Source organism: Lathamus discolor, chromosome 4, assembly GCF_037157495.1.
Source record: "Lathamus discolor isolate bLatDis1 chromosome 4, bLatDis1.hap1, whole genome shotgun sequence".
Lineage (NCBI taxonomy): Eukaryota > Metazoa > Chordata > Aves > Psittaciformes > Psittacidae > Lathamus > Lathamus discolor.
Window position 1 is genome coordinate 114,597,329 of NC_088887.1, and position 25,500 is coordinate 114,622,828.

The following is a 25,500-nucleotide window of genomic DNA, read 5'->3' on the forward strand; positions in this document are numbered from 1 at the left end:
TAAACTTCTTAGAGGTCATTTCTTTCTATTTGATCAATTAAAGGAGTCTGTAAGTCTGAAGCAGTTGCAGGAAGAATCAAATTTGGGTTTGAGCAGATAACTTTGAAATACTGGCAAACAGGAAGATGCCTCCTAAAATCGCGTCACAGTTGAAGACAGCAGTTTGGATTTAGTAATAATCATGGTTAATAGAATTAGTCCTGAACATGGCAGACCAGTGACTCTTTCTCCAACATTACTTTTTCACTGCCTCCAGCATTCTGGAAACAGGACTTGGGAGCAAAAACTCAGTGACTTTTTCACAGATGAAACCTTGGGAAGTTACTAACTGGACAAAGGACCTGAATGTACAGAAAACTGATTTTTATTATTTCAAAGGTGCAAAAATTATAGGGAATTTGTGTCTCAAGCAAAGGGTAAAACTTACTTGTAGGAATGGGCTCCAAAACTAAACTGGATAAATAAACAGACTGAAACTTATCACAGAAATTGGAAAAGAGGCTATGGTGGAGGGAAAAGGGAATATAGAGAAAAGTAAACAGAGCTTTGCTACGCACTGCAAACCGTATAATGCCTTGCACAGGGAATTAAAGTAGGGAGAAAGAACAGCTGTTTGGGTCATTTGAAAGGGAAACAAAATTAAGTCTCTAAACTACAGTACTTTCTCAATTAATGTCCCTGAAATCATGTTGAAGCCAATGACTCAAAGTATTAAAACGTGTGTTAGTCTGAATAAAAGAGCCCTCGGAATATAGGACACAATACCCAAAATTATCTTTCACATTTTCTCAGCTGACCTCACATCACGAATAAGCTAACTGTATGTACTACTAGGGAGCATGCCTGGCTTTGAAAAGAAACATGTCCATGGAAAGAAAAGCAATGGAAGACTGGTCCTCTGAAAATGAAACCAGATGATACATAAACAGAAACACCTTGTTTGTATATTTACAAAACTGATGAGCTGACAAGGGGAACAGAACTTCCTCTCTGCTGTAGCCTGGAGAAGAGCTACTGGCAAGGTAGAGCTACCCACCACTAGGCTATTTCTGCAATCAAACACTTTGAGACCAAACAGATGGAGGGCAGTTCAAGACTTCTGGATATAGGCAATTAAGCTTTTTATGTGTTCACAAAGCTGAATGAATGCTGCAAATGCCACACAACTGTGATAAAAAAGGGCCACAATAATTCCCATGTGTGAACTGAACTTCAAAAAAACAAAAAAAACACAAACAAAAATCAATGCACACGCACAAACAAAAAGTGACAGATAGGGCTAAATTAACACAGATTAATTACAGAACTAAAGGTTAGAAAATTGAGAATATGATTGGCAAGTGACACTGTCCACAATTTTATTATCTGACCTATGTACTGTCAGTTTTATTACACAGTTCTCTACACTATGGGGTCCTGTTGGAAGTGTCTGTATTAGTTTGCTTCAATATTGTGTTTATACAGTGACATCTTTTTCATTAATATCTTACTGAAAATTACATTAAAAAAGACAGGAAACCCCTTGCTAAGGAATAAATGAATTTTAGTAAATAAGGATTAACTGACTGCTGAAGTTGAAGTATTTCTTTTTATAGGAGTTTGTATTAGGCACGAGGGATTCTCTTTGATACAAAATCTGGATTATACTTTCTGATATATGCTTTTATCTGAGTGTCACATGAAAATGCGGTTGAGCCACAATGCAGAAGCAAACAAGAGGCAGAAATGATGTCATAAAGGAAAAAACCCATGTGCTTAAATAGAAGAGTCTGAATCACATGAGTCTTTTAACTTGACATTAGAGTTTAGAAACCACCGTGTATTAATGCAATATCAAGAAGTATGTACAATATCCCTGAGTGGGTATTCAGTGGACAACAAAGAATCATTATATTGGCCTTCATCCTGAGAAGAGGCACAGAATGAAAACTTCAAGCACACCACCACAATAATACTCTTTGTCTTGTATTTGAAAGTGGGGAAATGTTGAAAAACTGATTCAAGAGAGAATCACCACAAAGGGGAATATGGTGATAAAAACTTCAACAGATATACCATCCTGCATGCTGCATGTAGTTCTTGAAGTACTAGGAATTTTAAGTCCCCAGAAATACTACTTTTCATCTGAAGGATCTTCAGTACAGAGATAAAATATATGGTGCAGTTTATGGCTAATAATCATTAAACCCAAGAACTCACAGTGAAAACCAGCATCTTTGCTGTCACATAACCAAGGCAATGTAAACACAGAGGGTCTTTTACTTCTCTTGTTTTTACCTAGAAAATAATGCAGTAAGTATTCCCATTAAAAGGTTGTGAGAGCAAAATTAGTACATGGTGTGCTCTGAGACACGGAATGCTCAGAGCTTATGATGCATGAAATCAGCATGAGGAGAAATACCAGAATAAGAAGAGAGGCTGAGAAAGAGTTGTCTGCAGCTATGACGATGTCAGTCATAGAGTCTGAACCATTTAGCATAGCTTGCCCTGAATCCAGTTAAGGTCTAAGGTAAATTAAAAGTACATCAATGTTAATAATTTTTTAGCTTTATCTTTTGGAAATTTTACTTACAATATAAGCAGTTTCAGTTTCTGAGTTGTAAAGATTGTGTATTTGACTGGGTTAAACAGCATGCTATTTTTAATATGTCTGTTAGCAGCTTACAAAAATGTGAATTTGGCACCTTGGTTTACTTTTCCTTGAGAATGGAGGTTACTTTTTTTTCTAAAGAAAATTAAAGCTATTTATTACAGATTTTAAAGGAATGTTTTTAACTTCCAAATTATATTTATTATTTAGATTGCAACAGAACAATAAAAAATTAAAGAAAGAAAAGAAAAATGAAGAACCCACCCCTCCGCCTGCTGCAGATTGGAACTAGATGATCTTTAAGGTCCCTTCCACATGATTCCATGATTCCACAAAAAGATAATGAAAAAAGTTGATGTTTTGTTTTGTTTTGGTATTTTTAGGGGGCAGACAATTAATTTCTTTGTTTTAATAATAAGTCTTTACTAACTAGCTCCTCATGGATTCACATTTTGCTGTGGAGTGATGACTTAAAGACTTGGATTTGGCACTGTTAGTAAGGTATGTAAGGATCCATTCACAGCAAAGAGGTACCAAAGATGTAGAAAGGAAACTTTAGAAAGCTGCTGATAAGAAAAAAAAAAAAAAAAAAAAAAAAAAGGAATTAAAACCTAAACATGTTTCAAAGTTGTGTGTTACTGTATCAGGAAAAACAGGCCTGTCAATAAGTGAGAGAAATTTGAGGATGCTCGTTTCTGTAGGTGGAGGAATATAGAATTATGAAGATGGGTTGGAATTATTTAGAGTTGTTTGGGGTGTTTTTTCTAGTCTGGAACCTATTTTTGCATTTTTTGGTAAGGAGATTGCCATCTTTTGATTGTTACTAGACAAGAAGTTTTGGGTAAAGACTTGTGAGTTTTTGGATTATGGTAACATTCCAGCAAGCTACAGAAAACCTTTTCAATTCTAACTCAAAAACATGAAGAGGTAATGTTCCACAGGAGAAAGTTTTCTTTAAAAACATACAAAAATATATTATCACTAAGTATATGTCATTTGGCCAAGTAGTGACAAATGAACTACACCAGAGGAGGTTCACAGGGCTATGTAGCTGCTGTACATACTAAGTGGTAAAGAAAATTTAAAAAAAAGAAGGGGATACTGATATGAAATTGCAAAAATACAATAATAAAAATGTAAGAGTAATAAACACTAAGCAGTCAAAAGTCTAAGAGAGATTCCTCTGAATAGCGATAATTGTTTTTGCCAAAGAATCAGTAACACATACCTCTGAGAACATTGAAAGAGGTTGTTCCTGCCAAAAAAAAAACACAACAAAAAGAAAAAAGGACAACTGAAAGGTCTTTCTGCTCTGTGGTTTGAGAACTTAGTAAACTGGAAAGCTTACAGAAGCTACATCAAACACTTAGCAGCTTCAGAAGGTGCATTTTTTGATTCCTACATAAGCATACTTCCACCTAAATATCACCTTTTTATACTGGTACTATACCATATCATCATTTTCAAACAATATTAGACTACGTAATGAGGGAATTTTATGCATTGTGACCTTAAGTTACACATATAAAAATAACGCTTTTATCATAGGTCTTCCTGAGTTTTAATTAGTAACTGCAGATTTTTAATCCTTATTCAATGGCATTAGCACAGTTAATTTAATGATACTGTGGTAAAAATTAAGTTACACATTCCCACCTTTAGGCTGCTGTGAACACAGGCGAAGAGGTCATAGCCAATGAGCATGATATAAAAAGTGTATTGGTGACTATATAGAGATGACAGGCTAAGGTGGCAGGAGCAGAAAAAAATATAGTATTACATGAGGTCCAGTGAAGTGTTACAGATATTAATGTTGGTGCAGTTTTACTAAATATTTTTAATAATGATAAACATAGAATATTAATTAACTTGGAAGCTATTATTTGTGAAAGTTTAAAAACAGAAACTATAGAGATATTTTTTAAAAGGGATTTTGAAAGACGAAAGTGGAATGGAAGGGCAAGGGTTAGGAACAGTAGCTGTATACAGCCACTGAAAAGGAGAAATACAGGAATCTTCTATGTACATATCTGAAATCTACTTCTATGGAAGTCATTAACATTAGAGTACCTTGTTTTTCACTGGTGCTAGTGAATTGTCCTGGCAAAACTGGTGTTACACACAACTAGATCACATCAGAAAAAAATTCTCTCACAGTGGTAAATGGGTTTACTGTTTGCAAGCAGTGATGGATCATTCGTGCTGCTCTCTTTTATAAGTATTCTGAAATTCTTGCTTCCTCTCTACCATTTATTAAGGAGAAATATATTGAAGCCATGTCGTGGTTTAAACCCAACCACAAAAGCTCGTTCACTCACCCCCCACCCAACCCTCCCTGCTCCCGGAGGGATGGGGAGGAGAATCAAGAGAATGTAACTCCCATGGGTTGAGATAAGAACAGCCCAGTAACTAAGGTATAACACAAATCACTACTGCTACCAGCAATGATAATATTGATAAGAGAAAATAACAAGAGAATAAGAGAATACGATACCACTGCCGAACGAGTTCGACACCCCCCCCTGAAGAGAGACCGTGCCTTTCCCGGTAACTCCCAGTTACATCCTGGGCATGACGTGCTGTGGTATGGAATACCTCTTTGGCTAGCATGGGTCAGGTGTCCTGTCTCTGCTTCCTCCTGGCCTCCCCTCGTCCCTGGCAGAGCATGAGGCTCACAAAGTCCTCGGCCAGAATAAACATTACTTAACAACAATTAAAAACAATCGGTGTTATCAGCTCTCTGCCCAGGCTGTAAGTCAAAACACAGAGCTTGCACCAGTTACTAAGAAGGAGCAAAACGGCCACTGGTAAACCCAGGGCAAGCTGGCACAACTGTTTCCATCCTATTAAAAGCTCTTAGCCTTTAAAACATGCTGGCAGTTCGTGGACAGCCTAGGAGGAATGGCTTTTTGCATGCACAAACTACTAAAAGGTTTAAGGAGTACTTGGGAACAGCTACTTGATGCAGGCTAAAATCCAGCAAGGGACTAACTGCTTAATAATGTAGCTGGTTGCATACCAGTGCAATCCCAGGCAGCATTACAAAGCAGCTTTTAATTTAGTCATGCAGGTAAATCATCTGCCCTAACTGGTATACCACGCATATAGGCAGGAAAAGGGAAAACTTGCTTTTTGTGCTGTCCTCCTCTGCTCTAAGAATCTCTCTTGGTCCATGGCCAGCCACTCCAGTCCTTTCTGGGCTGCTCTGGCACATGCATATCTGCATCTGTGTGACCAACTGGCAAGGGAAATGATCTAACAAAAAAACCAGACTTGGGAAATAAGGGACTATCTTTCAGATTCCTAAAACTTTTCATTGTAAAGCAAGAGGCCTGAGATGAGGGAAGGAAGTTTCAGCAATTTAATTTTATTCCTGAAATCAAACCTGACTGAACTCATAGGTAGAGAAAAAATCAAATCTCTTGCCTAAGGTTCACAAAGCAGGAAAGACTGTTTCTTTAACCATGTTCCCTGCAAAAGAACATGCATAAAGACTAACACTTGTTTAGGAGCATGGCCAAAATCACTGTGTTGTCAAAACTCATGTTGTGTAATATGATCAATTAGTAAAACAGTGCTGCTTTTGAACGAAGATCCTGTTTTGTGAAGGAATGATCTTGCCATTTGTTTTTACTATTTAGTCAAGGTTATTATTGTTTCCTTTTTATACTTTGTAACCAGATCTGTAATTCCTATTATGAGCCTGCCACAGCTAAATTAGACCATGATTTATGCAAAAATTGAAAAGAAGTGACTTGTGGAACTCTCTCAGGAAGACAAGAGTTTCTGTCACGAAGTTTTCTTTCTTAATGTCCTCGGCAGTTTCTATCTTCTCTACTTTTTTGATCATTAAATTGCGACTTGGGAATCTGAGGATCAGCTGGTGGCATGAAGTTAAGTGTTTAAATTCCCAACAATTTTAGATTAAGTTTCTATTAAGGACAAATTATGCTGAAAGTCATAGCCTGAAGAGCCTTAAGCAAAGAAAAACCTTTAGGCGACTGCTGATTTGTCATATTCTGCCTGTGTGCTGCAAAAACAAGCAGCCATTTATAACAGCAAAGAAAAGAATCATGGTTAGAATCGGAATTCATAAACTGTTTGCTCAAGTGATAATTAGTTGTGTAAGCAGATATTCAAGGCATATATAGAAGATCAAATATCGTGTGGTTGTTAACAACTTTAAAAGGTTGAGCTCCTCAGCTTATTTTTTTTTCAGTAGGGTTGTGGGATATATATATATCTATCTATATATGGGATACCTAACAGTTCAGTAACTGAGGAAACAATCAAGAAATACAGCTGTATAGAAATACCCAAACACTGAATCATACAGGGTAGGACTCAGCTCCTGAAGTACAAAGTGGTCCAAAACATCCACATGTGCTTGATGGATACCACAGAGTAATTATGTGAGACTGACAAAGCAGCTGGCAGCCAGGGAGGTTATTGTAATGAACCCTGTATCTGTTTTTATGCAATTAAATGCTATTTGAACTGAAAACTGGCAAGATATGGCAGAACACTTCCTCAAATATCAACCCAATGAGTAAATAGAATGACTTTCTAAAATAATGTATAGTTCAGTGATATGTTACCTAAACATACACATCTTTATTGGTATTTAGCATTATTTCCTTAAAAAGAGTCAGCAAGTGTCTAAATAGCTGTATAGCAGTATATAAAGTACCATATTAAGGCGAAATAATAGGAAGCATTATCCTGAATACCATTCCTGGGAAGAAAGACTGAGATGCTTCAGTTCCGAGAAATCATTTTGGATCCTGTAAATAACAATTCCCTTGAATATAATAACAGGATTAATTTGGTAGCCTACGGGAAATGTTATTTGCAAAACTAATTTGTTAAACTGGTATGTGGCCATTTTCTTTGGTTATTTAACTGGGGTAAAAAAAATAAAATCTTCAAACTGCTTAATAATCCGCTCCTATAGTTGGATAAATTCTCAAGGTCTTTCTCTATTATCAGCAAAATAAATAAATATAGGTTTTTTCACCAAAAAAGCGGAAGGGCTGAGCTATTGTGGCTGATTATACAGATGCAGAAAAGCTTGTGCCAGATGCAAGTTGAGCCTGGTGCAAATTAGAGACCAACAGACAATTGTCACAATTGTTACAAAGCAATCTACTGCCCATTTGTCCTGGTTTCAGCTGTAAGTTTTCTTCCTAGTAGCTGGTGCAGCGCTGTATTTTGGCTTCAGTCTGAGAACAATGCTGATAACACACTGGTGTTTTAGTTGTTGCTCAGTACCCTGATCAAGGACTTTTCAGTCTCTCATGCTCTGCCAGTGCAGAGTGGCACAAGAAGCCAGGAGGAAGCAGACACAGGACACCTGACCCAAACTAGCCACAGGGGTATTCCATACCACAGCACACCATGCCCAGTATATGAACTAGGGGGAGTCACCCAGAAGGGACCAATTAATGCTTGGGTTGGGCTGGGTATTGGTTGGAGGGTGGTGACCAGCTGCATTGTGCAACACTTGTGTTTTTTGAGCTTTAATTTCTTTTCTTGCTTCCTATTATTATTATTGTTTGTATTCTTTCTATTATCAATATTTACATTATTTTAGTTACTAAACTGTTCTTATCTCAACCTGCACACTGCACAGGTTTCAGTTTAAACAAGCATTACATACAAATTAGATGGAACTGAAATCCTTATGGAAAGTTACCACCATGATTATGAAAAAACATATAAGACATACTTCTGTTACATGCAAATACATGTTCCCATTTAAAACCAACATGCACTAACCAAAGTATTTTATAAAATTGAATAAAAATTTCACCTCCAAACTCAAATATTTTTTTCTTTTTTCTCCTTTGAAACACTTCTTTTTTCTTTTCTGCTTTGATTTTCTTTTTTTTCATAGCAACTGAGTTAAAATGCCATTAAAATATGAACTTACAATGGAAACACTGACAGATCCTTAAATATAGTAGAGTGAAGAATAAAACTGTAATAAGAACCTGTCAAAACTGAAAATGAAGGAGTCTGAGAGACCAGAAGAATATTAAAACATGTCCATTTCTATGTTTTTGAATGATGATATTTTTTAGATTTAAGTGTTCTATGAATTTCCACTAATTGCATAGCAAAGTGTGACAGATGAAATATGTAGGCATACAGGAAAACTACTTTAGCTCAAAGATCTCAGTATTAACCTGAAGGTAGGCAAAAGGCAATAGTTTCAGGCTTCCCTGTGTCTCTGTCTAGCAATAGTATAGCAATCCTATATTAGTATTCAGAATTTAACATTCCTATACCAGATCTCTTCTCTCTGACTTCTTTCACAGCTGCTGAATTGTTAGAGAAACATAACTAAAAGAACACACAATGTCGCAAACAAGTAAGGGCAAAACTTCACAGGCTGAATTCACTGCCTCATGTGTTATGTTACACACAGCTTGAACGCTTTGTCCCCTCCAGTGAATTTATCCTTCATTTAACCTACAGACAACGATTCTCACTTGATGGGTACTATTTAGTGTCTTCCTGTTCTTCATAGGTCAATGTGTGACTTGAAATCTTATATCCACAGGCCTACAAACCCATGATTTCCTTGTTAATATTTCTCCATGTTTTTAATGCCTGATAGCTTCACAAATATTTGTCTATTTTCAGTGCCCACTTTTTTGATATGGGATATTTAAAGACTGACTGTTAGAGCTCATACTATTGACATCCAGTAGTTCATTGCTCAACGTGCAGTTTCTACAGGCTTGTCTACGGCTGCACAGGCATACCTTACTGTGTGAAAAAACATGTCAAGCAAACAGTAACTTTGCTACACAGCACTACCGACCGGGCAAGTTCTGTATGAGTGACAGCTCCATTTTATGAATTTTAGTGTCCGAGAAGGTTTGTGGCAAACCTGAACAGAGACTGTAACATGTCATGGAAGAAATATTGATATTACTTCATTATATGGGCATATTTATTATAGATAAGACCCTCCCAGCTGATCGCCACACTGATCAACTAATACACACTCTGATGGGAAGGAGTAAGAGACACAGTCAGACTCTTCTCAGTGGTGTCTGGTGACAGGAGAGGCAATAGGTACAACTGACATAAAGGTTATCCATTTAAACATCAATTCTATTTAAACATAAGAATATCTTTCTTTTTTACTGTAAGGGTGTTTAACTGGAGTATGAACAGGTTTCCTCTGTAGGCTGCAGTGTCTCCATCCTTGGAGACACTAATAACTTTACTGGACACGACCTTGAGCAAGCTGTTCTAGCTGACCTGATCTTAACAGCGGGGTTGAACCAGGTGGTATCCAGAGGTCCATGACACCCTCAGCTGTTTCATGACTCCTTGACATCATATGGAATAAAAATATTTTACCAACTGGCAATCAATAAAAAAGCAACCACAACATATACTGCAGGAATAAGGATTTTAAAGTTTGTATCCTGGCCAAATCCAGGCCAGGCTATTGCATTCAAACTATCTAAAATCCCCTCTGTTGATTAACCTGCCCAAAATTAAGTAGGTAGATTTAGATTAGATACAAGGAAGAAGTTATTTACTGTGAGGAATGTGAGACACGGGCACAGGTTGCCCACAGAAATTGTGGCTGTCCCATCCCTGGCAGTGTTCAAGGCCATGTTGAAAGGGGCTTTGAGCAACCTGATCTAGTGGAAGGTGTCCCTGCCCATGTCAGGGTGTTTGGAACTGGATGATCTTTAAGGTCCCTTCCAACCCAAAGTATTCTATGATTCTGTAAGGTTTTCTTCATCCTACCTCCAGAACCCTTCAAACAGAAATGGAATTCAGGGAACTAACTGCTCTATAGGAAAAGTGGCTGAATTGAAGTGGCAGGTGGAGTCTTGTTACCATTTATCTTCCTCGCAGAAATGTTTAACACATTGAGGTCCTGAGGAAAAGTTAACCTTTGACCTAGGTGGATGAATATAAGCAATTGTACAATGGACACAGAAAGACTGGCACTGCTGTTCTGCTCATGGTGATCTATTGTGAATCTGACCTTCAGAGACTGCTAATGTTCTGCAAAGCTTGTTCTGGCATGCAAAGGAGAAAGCTTAGACTGTGCCATATGGAAAGGCAGCAGTCAATAAATGCAGAACTAGATTTCCAATGCATACATGTATGTTTAGACATCACTGAATTTAGGGTTTTTTTTAGACTACATATTAATCTGCACACAAATTCAGATATACAAGAAATGTTGATAAAATAGGTATTGTTATTAGATAAGCTTCAAAAGGAAAAGGAACAAAAGCAAAATAAAGCAGCACAAAATTAGCACTATGGAAATCCTGCGTCCTCAGTTACCCATTTGTTGATTTAATGGAGCTTTTCTTTTTTTTTTTTTTTGTTTCTCGGTGGTCTGAATGGAGAAGAAAAACCAAAGACTGAATAGAACTCTTTGCACTGCTAGAGTGCTTTTGATTGATTTTATTTTAAGTATAATTAATGGATATGGAAATAATGAGCTAGAGTGAAAATTCAATATAATTTTAATGAGAAAATATTTTAGATGCAGAAGAAAGAACAAAAACAGATGAGCAAAGACTTATAATGCTTTTTAATACCTATGACTCTTCAAGCATATATGTTTAAACACCAGCTTTAGTCACTACTATTGGATAAGCTATATAAGAAATGCAGGCGACTTTAAGAAAGCAATGAAAACAGAGATTCTGATGGACTAACGGCTCACAAAAAATTGTGTATTAGTAAATGATTAGAAAATACCTGCATTTATGGAAGCCTGGAAAGAGGGACTAAAATAATTTATAAAAAATGTTTGTGCAGAATTTAATCATTGACTTTATTAGCATTGCTCATTATTTGTATCGATGCAACTGACAACAGACTCCAGTTTATTCTACTGCGTATTATAAAGTTTACTGTCTACATAAAATAATAATAATATTAACTATCACTTTTGTTGACTTCTTTTAGCTTGATATTATATAAGTTTAATGAAATATTTAATGGAAAACTCCTGGCTCACTTTTTGATCTGAATTGTCTGGGCCTGGGTCTTGTTTAGAAGTTGATGCTACTATAGTAAATGAGCAGTTGATTACAAATTAAGAAGTATCTGATTGGAATATTTCGGAAATCTCACAAAAATGTTCATTGATCACCATACTCTTGCCCAAGGCCCCAGGTCTTCCTATTTAGGATCTAAATCAAAGTTCCATCAAAACATTTTACTACAAATCATGGACTTATGTTTTCAGACTTGGATTCCACTCTAATCCACCTTCCTATAAAATAAAGACTACTTATGAGCTAAAAGATTCAAAAGTTACTTGCAAAATTCTTATGGACTAACGACTTTGATGTTCTAATCAATAACCAGAGTATAGTTGATTGCAGGCTTCCACAAATGGCTCACAGTCATCTATAAGTCTTTGAGATACTATAGTCCAGGGAAAAGTGGTTAGTAAAGATAGTTAATTTTAATTATTGTGAGATGACTAATGAAATATGCAGCTTAAATACGGTTTATGTGCCTACACAATTCCCATTGCTGTTGTGCTCAGGCGTGTTCTAATTCCAATTAGAACATTAGTATAACAATAGCTTTTTTCCCCTCCTCTTAACTTTCAGGTGAAAATACTGATGAACTTACATTTGTGTAAATGCATTAACAACACACTGAGATAACAATATAAGATATTTGAATTTTACATATAGTTCCTTTCAAATGCTGATAGTGATCACTAAATGTCCTATATTAGTAAGCTTCACAGACTATGCCTTGTTCTTTGGAAGTTTTAATCATCTGCATATTAGTTCTGCAGTAGCATATATTTTATTTAATTAAAACGTGGCTTTTGCAGTGGGCCTTGATCTTTACATCTGGTTGCTAGAATGAATTGTGAATACCTTGGAATCTTTATTAAATAAGTATGTTTCTATAGGAGTAATCTCATTAAATTTAAAACATTTATGAGACTGTAACACTCAGAATGATACTTTTTGACAGCTAATAGTTGTGAATATCCAATTTTTTTTTCTATTCTATAGACCTACCACTCATGTATAATACAGTTAAAAAGAGCTGTTATGATAAAGTTATAGATATATATTGTTATAATATTTCAAGTGGAATCAAATGATCTGACTGCTTAGAATAATGACTGTCCACCAGGGAGAGCAAACTTAGCATAGACAGACTGTGGATATGAACACCTTGAGTTGGATAACTCGTTCAAAGGTAAAAGCAGACCAAGAGATGGAGTGCATGAAGACTCCTTCCACAATTATGTTGCCAAGTGCCTTTAGGCTTTTGAATTAATCTGAAACATTTGAGGCTTTCAGACTGCATCATATTCCAGATGCTAGTCCAGGTCTGACTGCAGTAAAAACTGTACTGAACTCAGCCTTCTGATCAGTAACAAATGGAAATTCACTTGAGATACTTCTGTCAACGAGCTTTTGGTTGGAAGAACACCTAAGAAGGCAAAACAGCTTGAAAGAGGTAGATGATAGCAGACCCACTTAGTCAAATGGAGTTTCTTCTTCTCTGTAGAGGGGAAGATCTCTTTCATGTTGACCCTTTTCTAAAATATATGGATAAATGAAGCAAATTCCTTTTCTGGGCTTGCAGACTTAGCAAAAATAAAACATAACATGCACTTGGTACAACCATTCTAGAAGCAGAATAAGCTGTGGCAGAAAAAAAAAAAAAAGGATACATTCTGCTGTTCTATCCTTGCCCTTCCTTTTTATGTATTCAAAATGCCTTTTCTTCCTTTTTTTCCCCCTAAATCTCTGATGGTTTAGCATTCTATGCAAGCTCATCAGATGACAGTTCCTTATTGCTTTTTGCTGGGATTTTTATCAGCAGTCTGTGAAGAATGCCCATTTTAAAAGTATTTACATGCGCTCATCACGTCACATTATTCCTTTTTAAAAATGTTTTACAGAGTTCCTTTCCCATGTTTCCTTGTCAGAGTGACCAAAACATGGAAACATACACACTACCTCCATTGGTTTACATTTCATTTCTCAAAATCACAATAGGCTTCCTCATCTCCTCTCCAAACAAATTCTATTTTACATGCCATTTGTTTAAAGCACACTGTATGTAGAGATAAAACTGAGTTACATTGAAATGGATAGTTCCTCACCCCTCTATAAACAGGAGATGCAGAGGAGCTGCTCTGAATGACACAAGATACTCCCTGAACAACTGACTAAAAATTAAGTTGAATACAACCCATATATTTCAAATATTTGAAACAGTTCAGCCAGCTTTTTATCTTCCATAGTTCATGCCATGAAGTGAAAACAGTTAACTGTGTAGCCACAAAATAGAGACATCAGTCTTACAATATTTGATATTAGCAGAATCTTTGTAATAACATTCTGTCATCTTGTCAATATGCACTATACAACTCATACCTGTTAGTAAAATGTTGTGTAATGCTATTTTGCTCTGCCCTCCTCCCTCTCAACCCAATGTGGCATGAAATGTTACCCATTTTTCCTTCTCAAAACAGAAAAAAAAGAGTCATGAGATGAAAATAAAACTCACCTGAATGAAATGGTTTTAGCAGCTAACAAGTATAGATGCACTCTACTGCTTGCATCTATACTGCACAAACGAACAAACAAGACTTGCTTTTATCTTTTTGACTAATGCCATACAGGTCACTTTAAGTGGTTCAGTCACATACATTACCAGAAAGATGATTGCTCTGTGTACCTAAAGACCATGTGCAGGGTGGCAAAACTAGTCTAGTGCACAGACATGCAATCTTTTAAAGTGCAGTTACAGCTGGCATTTAACCTGCAGTGCTTAGAGTAAGTTTAATGTACAGAGCTGGACAGACCTTATTTAATTAAACATATCCTGTTAAACAGATGTGCTGCTGAGTACAGAAATTACTTTTATAATTAAATCCTGTAATGAAATCATATTTTTCTTCTCTCAATCATTTTAAAGCTATTCTTAGACTTCCATTGCGATCAAGCTGCAAATGTGCCTTATTAAAATTATTTCAAATTAATAAGCACATTTGATATTTTATGCAGTCCTGACTAGCTCAGCCTCTATGCTTCTGATAGTGTACATGTAACTGAAGCATTTTTGAAATGAGTAACAGAAAATAGAGAACATGCTAACATATGCATGTTCTTGTCACTTGTGTTTTCATATCCTACCACAGAATCAAACATGCAAACACAGTATTTAGTTTACTGAACAGGCATCTGACCTCTTACTCTCCCTTAATGCTTTGTCTCCTTTCTTCCAAGTGATAGTTGGCTTTGGAGAGGCTTGTGGCTTGCACTCAATGAGAACTTCTTGGCCCTTGGTAATAATTATTGTTTTCCTCATTTGATTTAGTGGGAAAGTGGGAGCTGAAGCTGTTAAAAAGAAGTGTGTTAACTCTACACAGAACAATCACAGTTTCCTGTTTCATTAAATTTTAATAGAAGATTAGAATAATAACTTTGGTTTGGAGGAAATTATTACACTGTGGATTTGATGGAATTTTACAAAATATTAAAAAAAAAAAAGCAGGAGCCAAGACTAGGTGGCAGGTCTGTAACGTAATCCAGTTATGAATTAGTGAGATGTCCCTTACATCAGAACCAAAGTAAGATTGCTTATGACATTCAACAACTTTAGAAATTAAATACTATAGCTGATTTAGTTACATCTTTTTCCAAATCTTTGGATTTCATGGACAACTTCTTAGAAGTACTAGTTCAAAATGAAAAGTTTAAATTCCACAACTATACCAAATGCACTCTTGAGAGTTAATTCTTACAAAAAATATTACTTAGAGAAATTTTATTGGTTTTTCTATTGCACAGTATTTTTCTGAATACTTTCAATTGAAAAGTGAGAAAACAGTAGAAGATATTTAACTATGTCTTGTTCTTAGCATTTCACTTTTCAAGAAGTCCCACTGATGATAATACACACAATACATGATAAATGCACTATAAAATTACAATAGATAACACACACATCCCAAAATGACACTGATTACTGTGATTTCACATGAAGAAAGGACTGCTGTTCTCAAGTAATCTCATTTGTCTGTGTTTTTCTTAGACCAGTTTTGCAAAATCAAAGCACCCTCTGTAACTACCTCAGCTACAGTTATAGGAACATATTACACCCCATTGCCTCAAATATGTAGAAATTTTCTACTGTTACTTTGGGTATTTTTCATATCAGAGCTATTTATATGGACAGTTTATTTTGTTATTTTCCCTTTAATAATCCAGAAAATCAAACAGAACTGCTTCTTTAATACAACAGAATGGTTAAAATTTAACAATGGTACAATTTCACAAGTGACAAAACCAAAGGCTGATTTTACTGTGGCAACATACAATGTCCATTTCCAATAACTGAAAAAGTGCACAACTACCTGTTTTATAATAGATATAAAAAAACTAACAAGAAAATCTTGCAACCAACAAGGACCTATTTGCTGACTGAATCACAAATGACAAAGGAAAGTGATGGAAAGAGAGCAACCACTGTCTGTGGGTTTTTTATTTATGGCTAGACAGAAATATTTTGAAGAACTATCAGTAAAATTCTAAAGTTTGCCAGCTAACAAATAATGGAAATCTTCTAGACAGATTATTCTTCAGAAGAACCAAATCTTGGCTCAAATGTAGTATTATTATTTCAGTAACTTCAGATTTCTTATTCATTTGGGAGTTTACATGAATGATTCTAGATGCATGTTTTGAAATATGCAAGGTTTGAGCAGTGCAGAGACCTCTAATATCTGATTTGGCCACTGAATTACTCTGACAGGTACGTGTCTTCCAGCTATACAGCACTTTAACAAAGATCATGAGACTCTTAAGTCTACGTAACTTAACTCTGGGGAAGTCCTCTTGACACTATTGTCTAATTGTGTGTTACCGTAGTTTGCTTTAAGAAAAACTACAGTGTTCAAAAAACATGCTCCAAGTTTTCTTCATTAAGCCCCCACTTGAATTTTTTAATAACAAAATTTTTACTATATTTCTGGGTAACACTATGTAATGCATTTGCTTTACTATGGATGATATTAGCTAAAGTGTGTAATTTCCAGTATACAATCAGTTCTGATGACTTCATAGGAAATTTTTAAACCTTTAAAATTGAGATCATACTTAATTACCTTTGAATAACAGCCCTGGTAGAAATAATAATTTAATTTTAACAGAGACTAAAATACATTTACTTTCTCTAAGTTTCCTCTCTTCACTTATTTTTGAGGGGCTAAAAACTATTTTTTCATTTATTTGAACTGGAATGCCTTATATGAGAATTTTTCACAAAATGTAACCAAGTCAACTATGTATGAAAAAAAAAAAAATAAATCAGTTAATAGAAGGATCTGTGTGCTCTCGGGTAACAAAGGACCCACTGATATATAAATAAGAGTAAAAAGGAGCACACTTTCATTGCTCTGTTCTGTTTGGACTGGCAGAAGCTGTTCCTTATCAAAACAGACCAAGAACAGCGTAATTATCAAAGGGAAAAGAAATAATGGCCTGTTCTATTTCAAAAATACTCACCTAAAATCTTCAGCTCGGCACTGGCATAAATGGTACCATACTTATTTTCTGCTAAGCACTGATACATTCCAGCATCTGAGACATTCACACTGTGGATCACCAGAACACCATTAACCATCTCAATCCTGTTCTGTAATGGAATAATAATAATAAAAAAATCTATAAAAGCAAACAAGCACTGGAAATTTGCTGTGCTATTAGCTTCAGGCAAAGGGACAAAAGACATTATTAAGCTAAAATAAAACTGAGCAACAAATTTCCTCAGGATTCCTTTTTTTTTTTTTTGTTATATAAGGAATGACAAGGATAAAGCAGATGGTGGAAGGCAGAAAAAAATCCAAAAATATTTAAAGATAAGCATTTTTCAGTGCAAATTCACTATCTTCAAGGCTCAGTTCTGTCTGTTTGCTTGTTACTCTGCTATTAACCTTACATGATTTGTAAAAGCAGTTCATCCTGGGAACTTTAATGAGGCAAGAAGTCAGTTGTGGTGTAACATATCTGATGATCTTCACATCTCTAGAAAATGTTTGGTTTCAGTCACCATATTACATTCACATATGTATATGTGTAAGATTGTTTGCATGAATAAGAGTGAAAGGGCCTAATTGTCTTCATCATTAGTGCAAATTCATTATTTGAAAATTCCACGAGTAGAAAACAATTACCACAGCTGGAAGGGAAGGGCATGGAAAGCTGTTTAAGGAAATGTATACTTCACGAGCTGTATAATTTGAACTGCTATAAAATATCTCTAGATTTCATTACTGCAATTGTTGGAGGTTTAATTAAAAATTGATAAAGAATAAAGTGTATGGGAATGCAGAGGAAACTGTGAAAACGAATTCTCTCTGTTGTAAGAAATTTCAGAGCCTGGCGCAACTAACAGTTTGAAAAATCAGAAAACCAAAAAGAACAGATATTTAAATTGCTTCAATTTCAGGACTAATAACTCTATCTATGGAGGCAGAAATGGATAAAGTAAAGGCATATAACCTTATTTTCAATGCCTCACAACTTGAAAAGTAAGCTTTGTTTATGTTTCCTTTCTCATTGCTTGCATAATCGCTTGATGTTCAGAGATGGAAGTGGCATTCACTGAAAAGGAAATCATTACATCTTTTATATTCATAAATCCTTTCTGTGGATTCAATTCCGAATGAAGACACTGTCTCCCAGAATTGAACAGCTTTATTTTAATCTGGAAAAACAAATAAATCTACAAAACTTTTATCTACTCTAAATAATTTGACACTATAAAAAATGTAAAGGTGTTAGGCAAAACCCCACATGATGTGGGCTGACCTGTTGACAATTCAGTGAGAGAAAAATTAACAAAATTAAATAAAAGACAGCCATGCCATTCATGATCTTTTAAAAAGAAATGAGAATTTTATTTAGACCTAATTCTAAAATACATCAGTAGTTGACTGCAGTTAAAGACTTCACATTCTAGGAGTTTTATATGGAGCATTTGAATGGTTTTGATGATGAGTCCTGTTACTTACAAGGAATTAATGGGGTTGGAAACAGGTGAAAATAAAAAAGACATTGTACTCTTTATATTAGCTTGTTAGTGTTTTGAGAAGTAGGATTATGTACAAGCAAAATGTGGTAAATCTCATAATGACATGACATGACATGACATGACATGACATGATACGACATGACATGACATATAACATAACAAACATAACATAACATACATTGGGGAAAATATGAAGGAATATGATTCAGCAAATAAAGCACTTTTTTGAGTTGTTACTATCCTTTTATTAAAAAAAAGAGGCATAGTACTATTTTCTAAAAAAGAAAAAAGTATAATACCATTATGTAAAGGAAAGAAAGGAATAAACAAACCCACACACTGGAGATTGCTTAGATGTGCATTAGAGTACAATGGCAGATTCTGCTTCAGACACAACTCAGAAGGTTCCACTCCCCAAGATTTCTGAATTACAGAGAATTACTGATGAACGCAATTTTACATCACTTGAGATGGCTCAGATGGGACATGCATAGAAATGTTGTATGTATACTAACACTTAAGAAACTAACAAACACAGAAAACAGTAATTTCTAAAGTGCTTTTCATTACTTTCTTTAACAGGCTTTATCTGAATAAAAGGAGAAACATGCAACATACTGGTGACTCCTTGTCTAATGTACCTGTGGCCAGAGAGGAACTCCATTTTTCAGCCAATGATATGTGGGCCTTGGCTTTCCAGTGGCTTTACATTCCCATCGGAGCTGATCTCCACTGTCTAACTGAGTATCATTAAGTTTCTCCACCCAATGTGGGTAGGCTGCAAGAAAAAAATACCATACTGTATACAAAGGGTATAAACTGTAAGTCTCTAGCTCATGTGCAAAAACCTAATTAATTAAAAAGCTTAAATTATGGCCTTTATAAAGTTTAGTTTACTCTGAGAACGAAGCACATTTAAATAAACAGCCAAAAGTCATAAAATTAACAAAATTCCATAACGTTAAAGGAAATGCTGTAATGGTACAAGGAAATGAGCAGTATCATGACAAGGAATAGAAATATTCCTGATTTAATAAAGTCCAGTGGATTACATTACAGTACTATCTATACATGCATTAATTATTACTGCATTTAAGAATATTTTCTTGGTAGTCCCAATAGCGTATTTAGTAACTTTTCAAGACCTAAGCTACTTAAAATTTGGAAAGCAGGTCAATCATCACAGACTTTGTTTCATGCAGTTTTCTCAGTTCACTAGGAAATCATGATTTATTCAGCTAGGAATGACTGGGCATGTGGTAAGGTATTTGCACATATTTTTGTTAAAGTGTCTTGAGTTGAAATCCATTTGAAAATGCTTGCAATGTTTTAAAGCACAGAACCCATGAGATTTTTAGCATTCATCAAAAACATATAATACACAATGAAACAACTAGTCTTTTTTAAAGGCAGACAGTAGGCAAGTATGTATGTGATCATTAGTATCTAAATTTCATGTAGTAATCTATTAAAAAGCAGACCTTTAATGCAGCAGCTGATCAGACAGCTATATATGTAGAATCTCATAGTTTTGGAACACTTTGTATGACTCGGTGAGGAACTGAGCATTCATATGCAGGAATAAAAATGTATGTTTAAAAGCCATCTTCTGTTTTTTCACACCGTAGCCATATTGATTTTTACAGCAAAGACAACGATAAATGAAATTGATTAATGATATTAACTGTTGAGTTGTGGGTTTTTTTAGTTAGTAAAGAATAAATAGCTAAAAGGCCTTCACTGCTAAAAGAATGTAAAATTCTGCTTGGTATGAATAGAAGTCCAGATCTGTCACAATGAAGTCTCTGCTTCAAACATCAGATAATTGATAATGTACTTAAACATGGAGAACTGAGTGTAAAAATAAATCTTTGAATCTAGCTGGCTTTTGACAGGTCACCAATCAAAGACGTGAGGAGATATGAAAAGGCATGACAGGTGACTAACTGCTTCTAGCTTACATTTTGTGCATGCATGATAAAGAAAGTGAAGGAGGTGTCTATCATTCCTAAGCAGAGAATCGTCTGCTTCAGAGTCCCTGACCAGACAGTTGTCAGAAGCTGGAAACAGTAGAAGAAGAATCACTCATATCCATTTTAGTAGAGGAAAACAGAGATAAGAGTGACTGAATCTCACTCCCAAACCCAAGACGAAAAACATCTGCTCCCTTATTATTCTTATTACAGTCAAGGCAATTCATGACATGCTCCATATGTGCTCCGCTGCACTGAATTACTTGATTCTTAAATTATATCAAAGGGTCCCATGAAATCCTCAGAAGCAGCTTGCAGCAGTGCCTGCTCACTTGTTGTCTACTAATTGTCCTATAAATATAATCCAGTTGCATACTTGATGCTATTGTTTTATATTTGATGTTTTTGGTATTCACAAAAGGAGCATGCTGAGAAGTAATTGTTTCCTTTGAAAATGAATACACTAATATGATTCTAGAAGATGTGACAGTTCAATGTGTAATTAAAAAAACATAGAAGTTATCCAGTGGTGCCATAAAATCATGAAGTTTCAAAGAGGTGCTAAATTGTTCCTATGTATATTCATTCTTTTTATTATTTTGATTTTCTGATAATTCTACCATATGACCCAAAGCATATCTAGTTGCATTTTACATGTTGAATTTGATCTTATCATGAACCAGAGCATTCAGAACTAGTGTGCAACTGCTTTCTCTTAAATAAAACTGTTTTTCCAAGCCTGGCTGCAGAATTTTTCTCCTTAGTACACAACTGTCATTCCCCATCCTCTGTCTTGATAGCATAGTCATAGCACAGGTTTTCCTCTGCAACCACATACTTGCAAATCACAGTGCTATGACTGATTGGTATTAGCAACCTTTTTCATTAGTTGGGGTATTTCTACCCTGTATTTTCTCTTCACAACCTAAATGGCCTTTGGATTCACAGATTCTCACACCTTTGAGAACAAGGTAGCAAAGCAATAGGTAAATGTAGCAGGAATAGAGTTAAATGCATGACTGAGATAAATATTTTCATAGCTATTGGGTTTCCTTTTCTCCCTCTATGTGCTCTTTTGCCAGAAAGGGCTCCCTCTCTGCTCATACGGTCACTCTCCATAACATCATAACACTTAAAAAAGTGAAACTTGGTGCAAAAATTCTGATATACATGTAGGCAAAGGAAACTTCATTCCATGACTGCACTTAATTTTAATTAGAACATATAAATTCTAAGAAGCATTTTTAAACAGATTTCAAAGCAACATGTTTCTTTTTTCCTTTTTATAAATTCAACATTTATCTTGGGGAAAAAAAAAAGCGTATAAAAAAGTTTTAGAAGTATGTGTTTCTCTATTCAGTAGTCTTCATGGATATCGTGCCACAGCTTTACACATCACTCCTGAGATTTTAAAATCACTGTCCAATCCTTGATTTATTTTATGCTGCATTTCTGCACCTGTTTATTCAAGGATGTCAAAATGTTTTACAAACACAAATTGGCAATAAATCTGCAAGCTTACAGGCTGGTTTTTACACCCTCTGTGCAAAATCAAATTCAGATGCAGAAAACTCAGCCTCCTTCCTCAAATTATTCATCAACTTTTTGACTGAGAGAAAATTGAGTACAAAATTTTCAAAGAGAAATTAATTTAGATAGTGTCCTAAAGTGTGAGTGAGTACAGAGTTTGGGGTGAGAAAAAAAGAAGTTTTCTGGACATAAGGCTAATTGGGAGCTATACAGGAGTAGAAGAATAGGAAATTATTACAGTGAGAAAAATGATAGCAAATTTAACCTAAAGGTGCAATTCTGACTACAGAAATCTCTTCCTCTCAAGCCAGGGGGTAACCTGTGGATTTTATTCCACATGGCTTTCAAAAGGAAGTGATTAATTTTATTTTTTTTTTTTAATCAGGAAGGTCCATTACACTGCATCACAGAATGCTCCTGCCCTCAGCTTGTTCCACTCCTCTGTTATGGCAAACCTTCCCTCCTGCCGTTAACAGCAGTTCTGCTCATATGTCACGGCTGTAAGCAGGATCAGGGAACTGATAGAGCCCCCCCCGACAAAAAGGCTAAAAAAGTGTTTTTGTGATTTGCTTTGTATCATCACTGTCTGCTCAATTGGTACTAGTGAGTAGGTAGCATAGAAAAACACCCAAAAGCTTCAGAGTGAGAGAGGTGCAGGAATTGCACAGAACAGCTCCTACCATTGGGAAAAGGCTACTAGCCAGGATTTGTGGTGCAACTGTAATTACAAAACGTTAACGGCCAATTTCTCTACCCAAATTTTAATTGTGCTTTCTTTTATTAATCAATTTGAGCTTGAAGACAATTTAATCAAAACTTACAAGATGAACGCTTCACCTGGGGAAAAATCACACCTCGCAAAATAGGTTGCAATGCATATGAGGATGTCTCGCATTGTCAATATTATGTTTTTAATGACTGTCATTTCTACAGTTGAATTGCCATAAAGTGCTGAGACTACAACTATCTGAAATTGTAAGCATCTGAAATACCACTTTCTGAACATCCAGTGTCAGCTGCATCAGGCATCCATGGTATATCTGGATTGCAGCAGCAGATAAGAAATGAAAAAAATCCACTGCTTTGTTATTAAATGTGATCAGACAGGCAGACTGGGTGTCCTGGGCTGTCTCCAAAATACTCTGTGGTGACTCAGATCAGATGCAGCAGATGAAATGAAGAAGATTCAAACAGACAGTGAGTGAGTTCCTACAGATATGCAGGTAGTGAGACTGCAGTATGACACAGCTGGTCCTCCAGCCTGCTCTGAAATTTTACAAGAATCCCCTGTAAAGGAATGATGGCCTACATCTGAATTTCTGAGCCAAAAGAATTGTTGTGTCCTGGAGGAATAGGATGTCAGTGAAAAGAAAATGAGCTTAAAGGTAAATAATTCATGTTGACTGTTGTTATGAACAAAAGGTACGTCAGGAAACCCTGTTTCAAGTAATGCCCCTGAATCTTGCCATATCAGCTGTCAGCAAAGGAAAATGAGAATCTTTTAAAGTAACATATGGCTAAACTTTGTGCTGCTGAAAACCTTCCTACACAAACTCTCTTACATCCCTGGAAAGGGTTGCCGAGATATTCAGGCCAGTGAGACACTAATGCTGTCTTCAGGAGCGCTGAAGGCTGCAAGAGGCTCACTGGGGAGTATTTAATATCAAGGCCAAGAAAAGGCACTTTTAAGGGGTTAGTAACAGTTTGTGTTTCTGCTGTACCGGAGGTCACTGCTGGTCTCTTCCATCTGAAAGCCCTCTGATACCTGCTCTGGCCTTACTCCCTGCTAATGCATATAGGTGAAACTCTGACTCAGATCTGGTTTTGACTTATCTCTAAGACAGTCTAAGGTATAATAATAGACTTAAGAGAAACTTAATAACATATTAGTCTCACGTATCTGTTAATCAGAGGAATGAGGCAATCTGAAGCAGACCCCCTTGCTATATTGTTAAAGAAGTTCTAATATTTTTGCAGAAAATGCCAACTAGCACAAATTTCACACTATTCATAAAGATAGTGACAGTAAAAAATATAATTTTGACAATGGTGGAGAACTAAAAATACGTATTTCTATTTGGAGAAAGTAGAACAAAATAGAGTTTTATGTTGAAAATGTTTCCTATGGACTCCTAGATTTGTGTATCTGGGATACACCTAATAAATCACTATTATTTTTTAATTTAGACATTTTAAGAAATGTTGTTGAAAAAGACTACGTAGGCAGTTAAACTCCCCAGCCCCAGGTCCCTAGCAGGACCTACTGTACTTCAAGGGAAGTAATTGACAGTAGGAATTTGTAATAGCAGATAAATATCACTGGGATATTGGCATAGGAGGAGGCATCAAATAGTTCTTGGGCTTTGTCTGCTGTTTTCAGCAAAAGCCTTATAAAAACAGTGCTGCCAGCGCAGTATAGATGGCATGTCCAAAATGAAAACTACCATCTTTGTCATCACATACTTTCCCCAGCACATGCAAAAAAAAAAAAAAAAAAAAAAAAGAAGACAAAAACACCTGCCTTTGGCTCTAGATGGATGAGAACCAAAAGCAAAGTGAGAATCACCATCCAGAGATATGCTGATACTAAAACCAAGGGACTAAGATAAAGACACCGGAAAGGTGGAGGAGACAGGAAAATTGATTATGGACCTGGAAATATTAACATATGTGGAAAATAAACCAAATGTATGATGCCAGCCTATGGTTATTTGATGAAAATGTGTAACAAAGAGAACTGTGTATAGTTAATAATGGGGAGAAAGCACTAGGAGCATTGGACTGGGATCAAGAAAAGAAAAATAAAATTGATTAACAGGAGAGACTCCTTAAAGGTATCTATTAGCCTGAGGTCATGTCTGAACCGCAGCAGTTGGAATTCCACTAACTGTGATATTTGAGGACAGAAAACAATTCAGTCTGAAAGATTCACTGCATGACCTCCTGCAGTAGACCTTTCTTCTTAAGTATTTAATCTAGTAGGATTCATGAAATGACAGCAATTGGAGTAGCTTTAATTGATAAGAAGTATGTGAGTCTCAACCACACATTCAGTGAGGGAAACTGGGATGTAAGTTTTCAATCTGATGCATTTTTTTATGCGTACTCAAAAAACTTTTAGAAAGACCAATCTTAGAGAGAAAATGTTCAGCACTTTCTGAAAATCAGAACGGTCAGATACTGTGCATGCCTAGACTGAGAATTTTCTACAAAATCAGAAGCACTTCTCCAAGCTCCAAGCTCTGATGCTTGTACGAGGAATTTGACAAAACTCAGCACTCAGGCACGGCAAGCATGAAACATTAATAAAACGGTGATAAAAATCCC

The 25,500-nt window shown here is 35.8% G+C and overlaps 1 protein-coding gene across 1 annotated transcript in view; it reads right to left on the reverse strand.

Annotated features, from left to right (window-relative positions):
• CNTN5 (contactin 5) overlaps positions 1-25,500 on the reverse strand; it is a 234,548-nt gene that overhangs the window by 96,899 nt on the left and 112,149 nt on the right. The window contains exons 8-10 of the mRNA XM_065678713.1: positions 19,312-19,448; positions 17,143-17,272; positions 14,823-14,973 (exon numbers count right to left, since the gene is read on the reverse strand). Coding sequence (XP_065534785.1) covers positions 14,823-14,973; positions 17,143-17,272; positions 19,312-19,448 — 418 coding nt within the window. The remainder of the gene's footprint in view (positions 1-14,822; positions 14,974-17,142; positions 17,273-19,311; positions 19,449-25,500) is intronic.